The following is a 15,511-nucleotide window of genomic DNA, read 5'->3' as shown; positions in this document are numbered from 1 at the left end:
TCAGATTAACTTTTTTAAAATTTCTTTAAACATGATCTAGATAATGATATCTAATTAATTTCATTAAAGTTGCACTGAGCTTGATTTTTCTTGCTTATTATGATATCATGTACAGTATGTGGAGAAGTAAAACGGATTATGATAAGAGAAAGATTTCTGGATTTTCACTTCCAGAATAAAAAATTCCTAATAATTTACTCACCCCCCACGTGATCCAGGATGTTCATGTCTTTTTGTCTGCAGTCGCAAAGAAATTAAGGTCTTTAAAGAAAAAAATCCAGGATTTTTCTCCATAAAGTGGACTTCAGTGGGGATCAGTGGGTTGAAGGTCCAAACTGCAGTTTCGAAGGGCTGTACATGATCCCAGCTGAGGAATAAGGGTCTTATCAAGTGAAACAACTGGTCATTTTCTGAAAAACTAAAAATTTCTGCCTACATCACGCATGACCTTTCTAGCATGATTACATAATGCGTGAGGTAGGGCTGGTGCAAGACGAACATTTGTGGTTAATAAGTATATAAAGTAGTTTTGTTTTGTTTTTTTAAGATGCATTGAAACTGCAATTAGGACCTTTAATCCGCTGATCCTCACTATATGGAGAAAAATCCTGGAATGTTTTCCTCAAAAACCTTAATTTCTTTGCGAGTGAAGACAGAAAGACATGAACATCTTGGATGACATTGGGGTAAGTAAATTATCAGGAAATGTTTATTCTGGAAGTGAATTTCTTCTTTAGGGGAAATGCAGATATGCGCTTATATTGTTTGCTTAGTAATGATTCTCTGAAGATGTGTACATCTTCGAATTATTGCTGAAAGCCTAAGATTTATCACGTGTGATAGAAGTAATAGAATTAAACCAGCGCTGTGTTGACAGGAACAGCAGGGACCTTTGAGCGAGTTGCATATGTGGTTGTTCGATCCCTCATTTTCAACAGAGCTGAGATACAACATCAGGTTTAATCAGCAAAGTCTTCCTAACCCCCTTTATTAAGATTTATTTCCTCTGTCTCACAATACCACAGATCCTGCAATTACAGATTGTTTGCGGGAAACAGCCAGGGGACGCTGGGGAGAGAGAAAAGGTTTATGAAGAGCACTGATAAATGAAATATCTTGTAGTAGCATAAACAACACACACATAGACACACACAAATGTTAAAACGTTTGTCATCTGTAATTTTTTTTTTAAACCTTTTTTCCCCCGGTTTTTTCTTCTGGAGCATCAGCGAGCATTTGAACCTTTTGTAATAGTTGCATATGAGTCCCTAAGTTGTCCTAGGTGTCAAAAAATGTATCTCAAAATAATACAGTCATTGTTGGAAAGGGTTCAGATACGCAAAAATGCTGAAATTTGTGGGACCTAATGAATTTTTCTGAAAAACTGTTTTTGGACAGTGGGCTGTTTAACTGTTCATTACTGAAAAAAAGAACACAGCTATGGATCATTTAGGTAACAACACATTATTAAGAATAAAGCGTATGTAAACTTTTGAACAAGCATTTTGTACGATCAGTCCCATTTTAACATAATAATAATTTAATTTGATTTATCAATATAATAAATGCTTTAGAATAATAATAAGTAGTAGTAATTATAATATAATATAATTAATATAATATAATATGCTTTTTATGAATGTTTGTGCTTATAAAGTCTAAAAAGGTGCTTAATAACAACAACATAACAATTGTTAGTATTTGCAGCAGCAGCAGCAATAGTGTTTTTTTTATGAATCTTTGTTATTATTATAGTCTAAAAAGGTGCCTAATAATATTAATAATAAAATAGTAATGATAGTTTAATAATAGTTAAATTTGATTTATCAATATTATAAATGCTATAGAATAATAATAATAATAATAATTATTATTATTATTATTATTATTAATGAATGTTATCATTATAAAGTCTAAAAAGGTGCATAATAATAATAATAATAATAATAATAATAATAAAATAATAATAATAATAATAATAACACAGCAATTGTTTATAATAGTAATAAAGTACTTAATAATTAATTAATTAATACGTAATTAATTTGATTTATAAATATAATGAATGCTATAAATTATTAATAATCATACTAATAATAAATAGTAGTAGTAGTAGTAGTAGTAGTAGTAATATTTATTTATTTTTATGGATGTTAGTTATTATTATAAAGTCTAAAAAGGTTTTAATAATAATAATAATAACAAAAACAACGAGACAACAATTGTTTATTAATAACACTTGTTTATTATTTTTATTGTAACAAAGTAATAATATAATTTGATTTATAAATTATAAATGCTATAGATTATTAATGATGATAATAATATAGTAATGCTAGTAGTAGTAATAATAATAATAATTAACATTTTGCAGATTCAACTGTAATGCATATTACTATTTAAAGGTATATTTTCAAATGTTGTTTGATGACTATCTTCTCAGTTGTTCAAAAGATTAAGGCAATTATCAATGTGTGATTTAACATTTTCTTTAATTTTCCAATAATGAATTTTTGGCAGATTTGTTATATTTGTTTTTACTCCTGAGCAGGTTTGAAGTCATATAATGCTTGCCACACAGAGTAACTATGAGCAAAACAGCATTTTTAAAATCACATTTAAATTCCAGATGGTCCTTCACCAGCTGAGCAACTGCCTTTGAAATAAACTGGAATGCTTTAATTAAAATGCTTTAATTTAATGCTTTTAATTGTTATGCGGTCTACGTTGATAGCAAACATGTAACTGCCTCACTCATCTGTTCTTTGTGGAGGTGAAGATGTGATGTTTCATTGACATAAAGCACTGTTATTTCCAATACAGTCTCCTCATTATCCAAGATAAATGATTTTGCCTTTGTGTTATCTCTGGCTAAGTGGCTGCTTACACATTCACCCTGATGAACAATGAGTGTTGTCCAGTACCTCAGTTAGATGATGAATGGGCTCCACAGATATTTGTGTTCTGCCTTGCTCCACCGTGTAAAAACATGGGCTGGGATAGTGTGCGTTTGAGTGTGTTTGTTATTTGTGCGCTGGGGAAGTGGAATTATTTTAAAGCCTCTTTAGTGGCTAAATTGGTAGGCAGTGGAAGGAGGACATATAGTAAATCTCTCCTAACAATTGATGAGTAATGCTCAATCATAGTCGCCATGGCTTTACACATTCAGTTCGAAAGAAGCGTGTACGTTTGTACGAGTGCCTGTTTTAGCCTTAGTCTAGTAAGCAGGCATGCCATAATGGATTATAGGCCTTCAGTTGGGAACCTGCTTAGAAGTGACAGGGGTTAGCATGCTCCCATAATCCTTTGGGCCTTTGTCTGACTGCTGACAAGTAACTCACCCTGAGCTGTGTGAATATTACTGTCCACAGTAATATATAAATATATATATCGTTTTGCCAAGGACTCAACCCCCCGAGCTTTTTTGTCAGGCCTTTACCACCTAATGCTGTGTCTGATTAAAGGGATAGTTCACCCAAAATAAAGATTACCCCATGACGTACTCACCCTTGAGCCATCCTAGGCATATATGACTTTTTGTTCTTTCAGACGAATACAATTGGAGTTATATTAAAAAAAATGTCCTGGCTCTTTCAAGCTTTATAATGGCAGTGAAAGGCTGTTGGGATTTTGAAGTTCAATAAAGTGCATCCATCCATCATAAAAAGTGCTCCACACGACTAAAAAGATTTTAATGTGCGCATCTTGATCATATAATAATAGGGCTGCAACGATTAATCGCACAATGTCGTGAGGCGCGTTTAGTCAATGAAGCCGGTACTTTGATTAGTAGTAAAGCTCCATCACGTGCGTTCAGCTGGAGCGGCAAGTAATACACAGAGCCATACATCACTGACAAGCTACGCCAAAATCGCGCTCAAAATCGAATTCGATTTGACGTAGCTTGTCAGTGCTCACGACATCGTGCGATTAATCGTTGCAGCCCTATATAATAATAATAGTAGTAGAAATATTATTATTATTATTATTATTATTATTATTATTATTATTATTATTATTTTTATTTTTATGAATGTTTATTATCTTAGTCTAAAAAGGTGCTTAATAATAATAACAAAAACAACAACAAAACAATTGTTTATTAATAGTAGTAATTAATAATAGTAGTAGCAGTAGTAGTAGTAATATTTATTATTATGTATTTTTTTTTAATGAATTTATTATAAAGTCTAAAAAAGGTGCTTAATAATAATAATAATAATGTTAATAATTATTAACAACAAGGCAATAATTGAATTTAATCTGTAAATATAATAAATGCTATAGAATACTACTAATAATAAGTAGTGGTATTATTATTAATAATAATAATAATAATAATAATAATAATAATAATAATATTTTTGTATTGTTTGTTATTATAAAGTATAAAAAGGTGCTTAATAATAACAACAATACAATTGTTTATTAATAAGTTGTTTATTATTGTTAACAACAAAAAATGTTTATAAATATGATAAATGCTATAGATTATTATTAATAATAGTAATAAATAGTAGTAGTAGTAGTTATTTATTTATTTAATAGTAGTAATTATTATTATTATTATTATTATTATTATGAATGTTTGTTATTATTATGAAGTCTAAAAAGGTGCTAAATAATAACAGTAATAATAATAATAATAATAATTTATTTTAATGTATAAATAATATAAATAAAATATTATATATAAATATATAATATAATTTTTATATAAAATAATAATAATAATTCAGTTTAATTTATAAATATTATTTAATATTATGAATATAATTAATATTACATGATAATAATAAAGAGTCACCTTATCTGCTTGCTGAGATTTGTAAATCCCTGCATCTCTGCGGGGGTGGTCTGACCTGTTCGCAAATAGGGGCACCTCTTTCTCCTGTTTTGTCCCCTTTGGCAGTCTTATTGGGTTCCAGCAGTCCTGCATGAAGGCTGTGTGTTATACAGCTATCCAGCCGTCTCTAGACACCCACAGAATGTTCTGGCATCAGCCAGACGCATGCGCTCATGGTCCACTGCCCTCCATCTGCTCGTTTACCCGAAATAGAACCATAAAAGTTTTCTACTGAAAGATTTTCATAATTGTTACGCAGAGAACTTGACAGGAGAACTGGAATGTGTTTTCTGACCATTTTTTGAGATGGAGATTTGTCACATCAGGCGCCTCAGTGTATGTTTTCCATATATGTGTATATGTACATATACGTGTACGTGTGTGTGTGTGTGTGTGTGTGTGAATGAAAGTCTCTTAAGTGCTGGGGTGTCTCAAAGTGCACACAGCCAGATGGTCACTCCACTCAGGCATCGCTACTGAATGACTCTCCTCGTGTCCTTCTAAAACACTAAAAATTATTTCCAAGAGTAAACAAACCAGCATGAGTCTCTTCCGCCCTTCTCCTTGCCTTTTTTTCCTTGAGCTACACAGGAACAATGTTAATAAGTTCAAGATGCTTTATGATGTCAGAAACTGCTCGTCTATAACTGCGTTTATGAACTAGAAGTGGCTTTCAGAGCTGTTTGTGCTGAAGAAAATGCTGTATTTTGTGTTTGACCTTTATGATTTTCCCTTTCCATACTCCACACGAGAGCCTGAAAGCCTCAATTTGACTGAATGTGTTGCTTGTCTGCTGCCTGACCTCATTATATGAGCCTCATTAAAGGCTTTCCAGAGGTTTTGTGATTGAGAGGTACAGCACGCATGTTGCTTGCTGGAAAGGCTGCAGCGTGACCGTTTACCTCAGTTCTTGCTATACACCAGGTTAGATGCCATTTTGAATTTTATGCCGATGAAAACGAGGCTGTGAGGGATAAATTTGCAGTTTTTAGAATGGCCTGCACTGTATAACGTCTAGACTCATGTCATTTTCACTACTCGCAACTTTCAAAACTGCTTTGTGGTGTTTGTCTACTTGAAGTACTTCTGTCCCTCACAACCTTGTTTTCATTCCTGTCAGAAATGAAAGAAATAGTTCATCCAAAAATGAAAATTCTGTTATTAATTGCTCACTCTCATGTCGTTTTAAACCTGTGAGACCTTCGTTCATTTTCAGAACACAAATATAGATTTTTTTTTTATCAAATCTGAGAGCTTTCTGACCCTGCATAGACAGCAACACAACTGACACATTGGTCCATGTAGTAAGGACATCATTAAAATAGTCCATGTGACATCAGTGGTTCAACCGTTATTTTATGTTTATGAACAGTTAATTAGGTTGCAACTATTCTGTTGAAAGAGCAACGTAAAATTCAAAGAACTGCATTTTGAATTTTAATTGCAAAGTAGAGTTTCATTCCTGTGATTCTCATTTAGCAGCTGTAACACCTTTGTGCGCTATCCAAATCTCAGTGTAACAGAATGAGTTGTCTAGGATGCGTATGGCTTGCCAAGTGTTTACAGTAAATCTTAATCCAGAATAAATCACTCATGCCTGAAGACTTGCTACTGAGGGTGAATTGTCCTGGTTTGCAATTCAAACTCTGATCGCGTACAATATCAGAAAAAAATATTGCGGAAGCAGAAGGCTGTGATATTGTTTGTTTGAAGGAAACTGGATTTCATATGCAAATGAGTCAGTGTGATATTAGAGGTGGGCTGAGAGAGAACAAGTGACTTTAGGTTTATAGAATCTTATTCGTTTCTCATTTTTTTAGCAGTCAAAAGTTTTTGAACAGTAAGATTTTTCATGTTTTGTTTTTTTTTTTGAAGAAGAAGTCTCACCAAGCCTGCATTTATTTGACCCAAAATACAGCAAAAGCAGTAAATATTGTGAAATATTTTTATTATTTAAAATAGCTGCTTTTTATTAAAATGTATTTTAAGATGTAATTTATTCCTGTGATCAAAGCTACATTTTCAGCATCATTACTTCAGTCTTCATTGTCATGTGATCCTTCAGAAATCATTCTAATATGCTGATTTGCTATTCAAGAAACATTTATTATTATTATTACTATTATTTTTATAATTCTTTTTTTAAAACAGTCGAGGACTTTTTTTTTTTTTTTATTTATTATCAGCGTTTATCTGAAATATAAGCTTTTGTAACGTTATACACTATACCATTCAAAGGCTTGGAGTCAGTTTTTTTATTTTTTTTTAAAGAAATTATAGAAATTAATATTTTTATTTTACATGGATGCATTAAATTGATAAATTGATAAAGACATTTAATTTTACAAAATATTTCTATTTTAGATAAATGCTGTTCTTCTGAACTTTCTACTCATCAAATCTGAAAAAAAGCTTGTTTTCAACAACAACAACAATAATAATAATATGTTTTTTGAGCAGCAAATCAGAATATTAGAATGATTTCTGAAGGATCATGTGACTGAAGTAATGATGCTAAAAATTCAGTTTTGAAATCATAGAAATAAATTGCATTTTAAAATATATTACAGCTTTTTTAAATAGTAAAAATAATTCAAAATATTTACCTTTTTTGTGCTGTACTTTGGATCAAATAAATACAGCCTTGGTGAGCAGAAGAGACTTATTTAAAAAGCATTAAAATGTTACTGTTCAAAAACTTTTGACTGGTAGTGTATGAAGAGTTGAACTGGTACGCAGATATGGAGTATTTTAGACTGCAGCCTAGACTAATACTGTGGGACTATGAAAAACATTGTAGAATTTGTATCCTGGTGCGAATGACCTATTTAGAGTAGTTTGCATGCAAGATTAAATGGTAAAGTCTAGATGTACTGTTGGTAAACAATTGACTTTCTGATCTTTCTCTCCTTTTTGTGCATTTATTTGGACGGATTCTTAGGTTTCTACAGTCATGTGTGATTTCTAGGCTTGGAAAAGTCAACGAAATGAATGATACATTTAAAAATTCATGGAAATTTCTATAGGGAATAGGAATGTTTCTAGCTTTGCTCTGCTTGAAAAATATTCAGTTGGCTAGATGATGCTTTCTGTAGAGTAAAACATGCTGTCACCATGATAAAGTCATTGTTTGTTGTGGGTTTTATTGGAAACATTTGTACACCAAACGCTAATATCAGCATATTCCTTGGGACAGGCAGAAATAGAATCCATTCCAACAGTCTCCTGAATTATTAAAACAAATCTATATAATATAACTAGAAAAGGTCATGGAAAAGAAATTGCAGGACTCTCTCTGCATTAATATTGGATATGCAGAATCTCTTCAAAGGAGTCAAAGGAATTATAATCAGAGTAATAGTAATTAAAATCCCCTGCTTTCCTCCTCAGCCTCCAGTTCACTAAATTTTAGTTTTATTTGGCTGGTCTTCTTCAATTCTTTTTCTTTGGTCCAAAAATAAAAAAAACATACCCAGACGAATAATGAACGTCTTCCCTATTGATCGTTTGTTCTTCTCTTTGTCTTTCAGAGGGATGCCAAAGGCCAGTATTTATTCGACCTCATCTGCCACCATCTAAACCTGCTGGAGAAGGACTATTTTGGCATTAGATATGTCGATCCGGATAAGCAACGGGTGAGTGTCCCACCATGTGGCTTGTGTCGAGCAGTCCAAGGTCAACGGTAATGCGGACCACCGATTCATCATCTCAGCATTCATGTCCTCAGCTTCTTTATTATGGATCCTCAAAGTGGCTTTCATTTTTTAGAGCGTATTGGTTGTGATGCCGAACAAGTGATGAATTCATGTGCGTTATGGGTGGGCTGTGTTTTTGTATTGATCCTGCACCGGTCAGACTGACTTTGAGGGTCATTCTGGAGTAATCAGGGGGTGTCACTGAAAGAGACAGAGCTGATGATGGATGGAATGAACCTTCCAGAAGGACAGGTTTGAAAACTGTAAATCATGTGAGGGCAGGCCCTCAAACCATTATGTGGCTCAGATTAAAAGTTTTTGCTTTAAAGGCCCAGTTCACACACGAATATGTCATTTATATGCAGTAAATAAAATGAGAACACGTTGTCCATGTTAATTTCAGTGCAGTGACGTTTATATGAACTAAGTTTTCTGAAGTCATATGATAACTGTGATAGATATGACGTGAGGAATCGACTAGCGTTCCAGTGGCCCTAAATTGTGGGAAAATGCCATGCATGTTTCATCTAATCAATATTAGTTGTGTAAACATGCAGAATTGCCACTTTGCTTTCAAAATGTAAATATCAAATTGATTAAATTAATTTTAGAAATGCTGTTAGAGGTACTAGGATTGTTCTTTGTGGTTTCTATACTGCTGCTGATCACAAAATACTGTATTAATATAGACAGTGGTGGTATTTTTTATAAAAAGACTAGCTAAAACATCTGTGTTTAAATACATTTTATTGTAGTATTAGAATTAGCTTTTATTTTTATATTTTTAGTTTTTATGTACATTAAAAAAAAGTTATTTTATGCATTTTTGTCATTTTTAGGAGTTTTTTTTATTAGTTTTAATTTTCTTATTTAATTTAAAATATTTTTATTTCAGTTTGAGTTATTTGAGTACTTCTTGAACTTATTTTATATTAGTTAGCTGCCAAGGTAACATTTATAGTTTCTAGTTTTCTAATTTCATCTGATCGTTTTTATTCTAAAATGCGTTAATTATTATCTAATATTCTGTTTTAGTTCAGCTTTATTTCAATGAACAACACTGCTTTAAATGTTAAAAAAAGACATTTTATATTAACAAAATACTGAATGTTTAAATTTTTGGAATTTCTGTTTCACGTAATATTTATAGTTTTAGTTCTAGCAATTTTAGAACTACTAATACTAATATTTGCATCAGTGTTGGGGGTAACGCATTACAGTAATCCAAGTTAAGTAATCAGATTACTTTTTTCAAGTAACTACTATAGTGATGCATTACTTTTAAATTTACAGTGAAATATCTGCATGTTACTTTGTTTTCCCATTTATTCACTGATTTCTCTAATGTCCCGTGTTCAGAGAAGTGTGCAGAGGCACTTCCTTCAGCCTGAGACTTATTAGTTTTACTTCTGGTGTAATAAGGGCTATTACAGTAGCCAAAAATATAACTTTAGGATTTTTTGATATTAAAGACAAATAAACAAGGTCAACCTAGGTGATAAAAAGTAACACAAAAGTAGCATAATGTATTACGTTCCATAAAAAGTACTTTTTTTTTTTTTTTACTTTTTCATGGAGTAGCTCAATATTGTAATGCACTGTATTAATTTTAAAAGTAACTTTCCCCAGCACTGATTTGCGTCATCTAATGTGTGTGCGTGTGTGTGTTTTTTTTTTTTTTTTTTTTTTTTTATTAAAAATAACAACACTCTTTCTTATGGTAAAAAGACTTTTTATATTAACAAATTATTAAATGTTTAAAAACAGTTGAGGTCAAAAGTTTACATACACCTTGCAGAATCTGCAAAATGTTAATTATTTTACCAAAATAAGAGGGATCATACAAAATGCATGTTATTTTTTATGTAGTACTGACCTGAATAAGATATTTCACATAAAAGACATTTACATATAGTCCACAAGGGAAAATAATAGTTGAATTTATAAAAATGACCCTGTTCAAAAGTTTACATTTCTTAATACTGTTGTTACCTGAATGATCCAGAGCTGTAGGTTTTTTGTTTAGTGATAGTTGTTCATGATCCCCTTGTTTGTCCTGAACAGTTAAACTGCCCGCTGTTCTTCAGAAAAATCTTTCAGGTCCCACAAATTCTTTGATTTTTCAGCATTTCAGCATTTTTGTGTATTTGAACCCTTTCGAACAATGATTGTATGATTTTGAGATCCATCTTTTCACACTGAGGACAACTGAGGGACTCATATGCAACTATTACAAAAGGTTCAAACGCTCACTGATGCTACAGAAGGAAAAATTATGCATTAAAAGCTAGGGGATGAAAACTTTTGATCAGAATGAAGATGTGTACGTTTTTATTATTTTGCCTTAATATCTTTTTTTAATTTAATACTGCCCTTCAGAAGCTACAGAAGATACTTACGTGTTTCCCAGAAGACAAAAAAGGTTAAATTTCCCCTGATCTTCAAATTCAAAAAGTTTCCACCCCCCCGGTTCCTAATGCATTGTGGTTCCTTTCTTTCGCATCAGTGAGTGTTTAAACCTTCTGTAATAGTTGCATATGAGTCTCTCAGTTGTGGACTATATGTAAATGTCTTTTATGTGAAATATCTTATTCTGGGAAGTACTAAATAAAAATGAATCATTAAAAAATAACTTGCATTTTGTACCCTCTTATTTTGGTAATATAATTAACATTTTGCACATTCTGCAAGGTATATGTTAACTTTTGACCTCAACTGTATTTGTAAATATTTAATATATATTTTAAAATTTAAATAAAAAGAATCTAAAAAAATCTAAAAATTCTAGATAAACATTCTGTATAGCTCCTGGTAAGGGTAAGGTAATACTGTCTGTCTCTAGAATTAGAGATCTGTACTGATCTGTGTTCACTAAGTGCAAACCTGACAGCGCACAAGCTTTACGTACACATACTCTAGAGTTTCATCCTGCCTGTCTTTTTGACTGACCCCCTTTGGGAGCTTCTCGCATTGAGTGACATAAATAATAACGAGGGCATCTAACTGATGCTAGTCTGCTGTAGACGACACACTGGGACAACCTTAGCGTGCCTACAATTCCCTTTAGTATATTCCTAGTTGGCAAAATATGGCACAGATTAGCTGACAGTCCAGAATACAATGAAGTGTCATGGGAAGTTTTGGCCAAAAAGCTTTTATATCACCGTAATCTGAAATCGAATCCAGCCTGATGCTATTTCTAGACATTAGCCTACTGGTACTAAGACCCAAATATACTTTTTTCTCAGATCCAACGGCTCACTTTGGCTGATTTGGCTTATCTGAGGCTGCACACAATAGCAGTGATAGAATCTCAGCATGACGTCGAAGATGTGCTAATGTTTCGCTCTGGAGAAGAAAGAAATGAGATGAAATGATTAATATATCTACCCTGCCCCCATCTCACACTCATACTGATATAAAATCTCTGTACATCTACCCACACTGACCACCTGCTCCTGTGTAATTATGTGTTAGATGAAATATAGATGTAATATGTGTGTACATGTGCTTTGTCACTATACGTGTATGTGTGTGAGAGAGTGAGTGTGAAATTAAAAACTCTCCTCTGTTGTTTTAGCACTGGCTGGAGTTCACCAAGTCAATTTCTAAGCAGATGAAATGTAAGTATCATCAGTCAGATCTTATTTATAGCGCACTAGCTGCCATAATGGAGCAATTACGAACAACAAGCACTATGGTGACCGTAATGAAGCATGCTAATGGGATACATGGGTACTATACATTTACAAATGGTGCGATCTCAAATAGGAGCTGTCATTTGATGAAGTGTTGATGATGTTCTGATATGCAGTGGGTCTGGAAACCTTAAGTGTTAAGTTTGTGTTGTGTTGTCATTGCGATAAGAAATATAAACTTCAGTGTCAACTCAACCAGAGTGTCCACTGGCTCAAATTTTTTGATTGTGTAAATATTTTTTCTGGTGAAAGGAATACCTAAACGAAGAAGAAAGCCAAAATATTAAATGTCATGCATGTGTATTTACTAAATAACCCACAATTTTGTAGAGGGGGGTCAAAATGGCAGTTTTTACCTTAGGTTTGGAGTAAAATGACACCAAAAATGACCACAGAGCAATTGAACAATTTACTCCTGGAGCCATATTGAAATGGGAGTATCTCTCAAACTGAACCATACAGGGCCTTAAAAATGAAGATGCTAAAAGGAAAGTTTGTTAAGACCCAATATCTAAACAGGCATTACGATGTCTTTAAAACTTCTTGAGTTACATGCATGCAAACTTTGGAGAAAAAAACTTAAAAAGTGCTTTTACTCATTTTTAAATGATTACCGTTGGCACATAATGTAACAAGGATTGTGAAAGTCAGCAGATTTTACTAATACACCTACCAGTCTATCTGTAAAAATAACATGATGCTCTGAATGTCATTTATAACCAGTGTTGGGCTACGTCTCACAAATAGTAACTGAGTTGGTAATTATGTAATTATAAAAGTAACTAATTACCAGGGAAAGTAACTATTGTGTTACTTTTTTTAAAAAATGTTAAAATATGTCAAATATGTTGGATGCCCCCAGTATTACATATGTTAAATTAATTAAATTTAAGTGAAATTAATGAAATTAATTCAAGACTAATATTAAATAGCTATATATGTATGTATGTGTAAAGCTTAATGGCACAGATTTTTAAATATTTGAAAGTACATTTAGCATCAGTCAGTCAAGCATTATAAAATGATATTATGATAATTTAGCATTAAAGTTTATAAATTAGAACATCAATAATTAGAATAATTTGTCATGTTGACTGAACTTAAGACTAGTGGTGGTGCTAAAGACATTGTTTGTAATTTAGTGTTGCTGTAAAAAAAAAATAATAATAAAAAAGGAGAAAAAAGAAAAATAATACTGCTGAGATAACAAAGCTACTACAAATTCTAGTACTAGTAACAATATAAAACGCACTAAGGATTAATGAGCTGCTGGGTTTATGAATATTAATTACGTTGTCTGCGTTCGCTCAAACTGATTTGCTGAAATCAGAACAGGGATGATAATAGGTGGTAACGGGGGGAAACTATTCGTTTGATTTCTCTTTACTGAAAAAATAATGCCGTTAGTAACGCTGCTTATTTATAATGCCGGCATTCCCATCACTGTTTATAACCCCCTGTAATTTGGCTCTGAATGTGAATTACTCAGTAAAGATACGCCCATGACATTTTAATATTTTGGCTTTCATCACTATACATGTTAATCTTTCTTCAAAAAAAATATTGACAAAATCAAAAATTTGAATGAAAATTAGGTTGATTTCACATGGAATGACCCTTCTCTGAAAACAAGTATATTGCAAATTAGCATAATATGTAGTACAATCTTGCTTCTGAAGTAAACTTGTTTTTTAAGGTGTTTAGATTAAGGCATTACACTACCAAGCGTGTAGTAAATATTAAATTAAGGCAGCAAGTACTAAGTCAGATTAAGTTTACTGATCCTCAACCTTGTTAATTTTCTCCACACAGCACAACCTCCGTTCACCATGTGTCTGCGGGTAAAGTTCTACCCCCCAGATCCTGCTGCTCTAAAGGAGGAGATCACCAGGTATGAGCTTCCACACTGACAGGATTTTGCTTTTTGCATTTCGTACTCAAGTCGTATGATTAAATGGCACCTGATTACAGAACAGGCTTAGTTTCTCACATAAAAGGATAGGATTCCTTTAAGCGTAGGCCTAAAGCTCTGCTTTGATTAAGCATTACAAACCAACGGCAACAGATGTCTGGCAGAACCAGAAAGCCATTCGACTTTGCTGGTGGTGCTTTGAAACACTGTGCTTCATTTTTTGCCCAATATGGTAAGTTTGCTATAAAGTGCTGCAGTGATGAAGCACTTTTGTTGGCAACCTGTAAGTTAACATCTTACTAATTACCTTAACCAAAAAACACACAAACTGATTTTTCCATTGGCTTTTGGATTATTGCAGAAAATAAGCTCTGTGATTGTTAGATCTAAAATTTTTATGCTAGAAATATTAGATCCAGCACCAGACACCAGATCTTCGGTCTGATTTTCTAACAACTTGTCAGAAGTGCTGATCTTCCAGAGCTCAGACTTTGTATGCAAGCCCTGCTAAATAACTTCTTGAGAAATCGAAAGGATCTTAAAACTCTCTGAACTAGTAGTGTGCAGTGGTGTTCTGAAATGAGGAGGCAAAGTCTTCAAAGATGTTTTTTTTAATCAAATTAAAATGTATGTCCCAGTCCAGTGTGATCTCATGAGAATTCATATGTAGTTTATGTAAAATGTGGTTCAACAAAACATTTGGTACATGTACTTACATTTTCACGGGCACTAAAACGGACAATACTGACATATGTACTAGGGCTATCACTAGCGATTATTTTGGTAATCGATTGATCTATCGATTATTCCAATTGGATTACTCCAATTAGTTCAAATAAAGCATCAGTAACAAGTGATCATATGGTTTTATTGAACAATTGTTAAAATACATAATGTATTATAAACAATAGAGCTAATGTACATTACACATTATAACAAATCCCTGCAAGGGTGCCAAGGGCCTGACAATTGTTTTTATACTTTACTGTGCGATCTAATCCGAGTTTAATATTGACACATTTAATTCAAATGTCCACTTAATCTTTAATATTTGGCCATTACTTTATGATAGAAAAGCTACAGCCACTGTAATTTTTTGAATATGTGGACATCAGAACATGTAAACTCAGAGTGAGGGTTTAAACTGTTATACTGAAATCGCAATGAACAGTTAATGTAGCATATTGAGAAAGATAATAGTGTGTATTCTCCTGTGTTTACATAAATTTATAAATGATTTACCTTTCAAATCTGATGAAATAGCGTACAGTGCGTTCCTAGATGAATGTTATAATAAACCCAAACTCACAACAAAATGCAGAGATTTGAGACGCTCCACACATGTAAATGACAAAAGTTT

General features: G+C 32.6%; 1 protein-coding gene across 2 annotated transcripts in view; it reads left to right on the top strand.

Moving 5' to 3' along the window:
* LOC127180930 (FERM domain-containing protein 5) overlaps positions 1–15,511 on the top strand; it is a 148,074-nt gene that overhangs the window by 96,871 nt on the left and 35,692 nt on the right. For both annotated transcript variants that reach the window (XM_051135332.1, XM_051135333.1), the window contains 3 exons: positions 8,377–8,481; positions 12,122–12,164; positions 14,052–14,130. In XM_051135332.1, coding sequence (XP_050991289.1) covers positions 8,377–8,481; positions 12,122–12,164; positions 14,052–14,130 — 227 coding nt within the window. The remainder of the gene's footprint in view (positions 1–8,376; positions 8,482–12,121; positions 12,165–14,051; positions 14,131–15,511) is intronic.

This window comes from Labeo rohita, chromosome 18, assembly GCF_022985175.1.
Source record: "Labeo rohita strain BAU-BD-2019 chromosome 18, IGBB_LRoh.1.0, whole genome shotgun sequence".
NCBI classification, from domain to species: domain Eukaryota; kingdom Metazoa; phylum Chordata; class Actinopteri; order Cypriniformes; family Cyprinidae; genus Labeo; species Labeo rohita.
The sequence above is the reverse complement of the archived record's forward strand: the minus strand, read 5'-3'. Positions and strand labels throughout refer to the sequence as shown.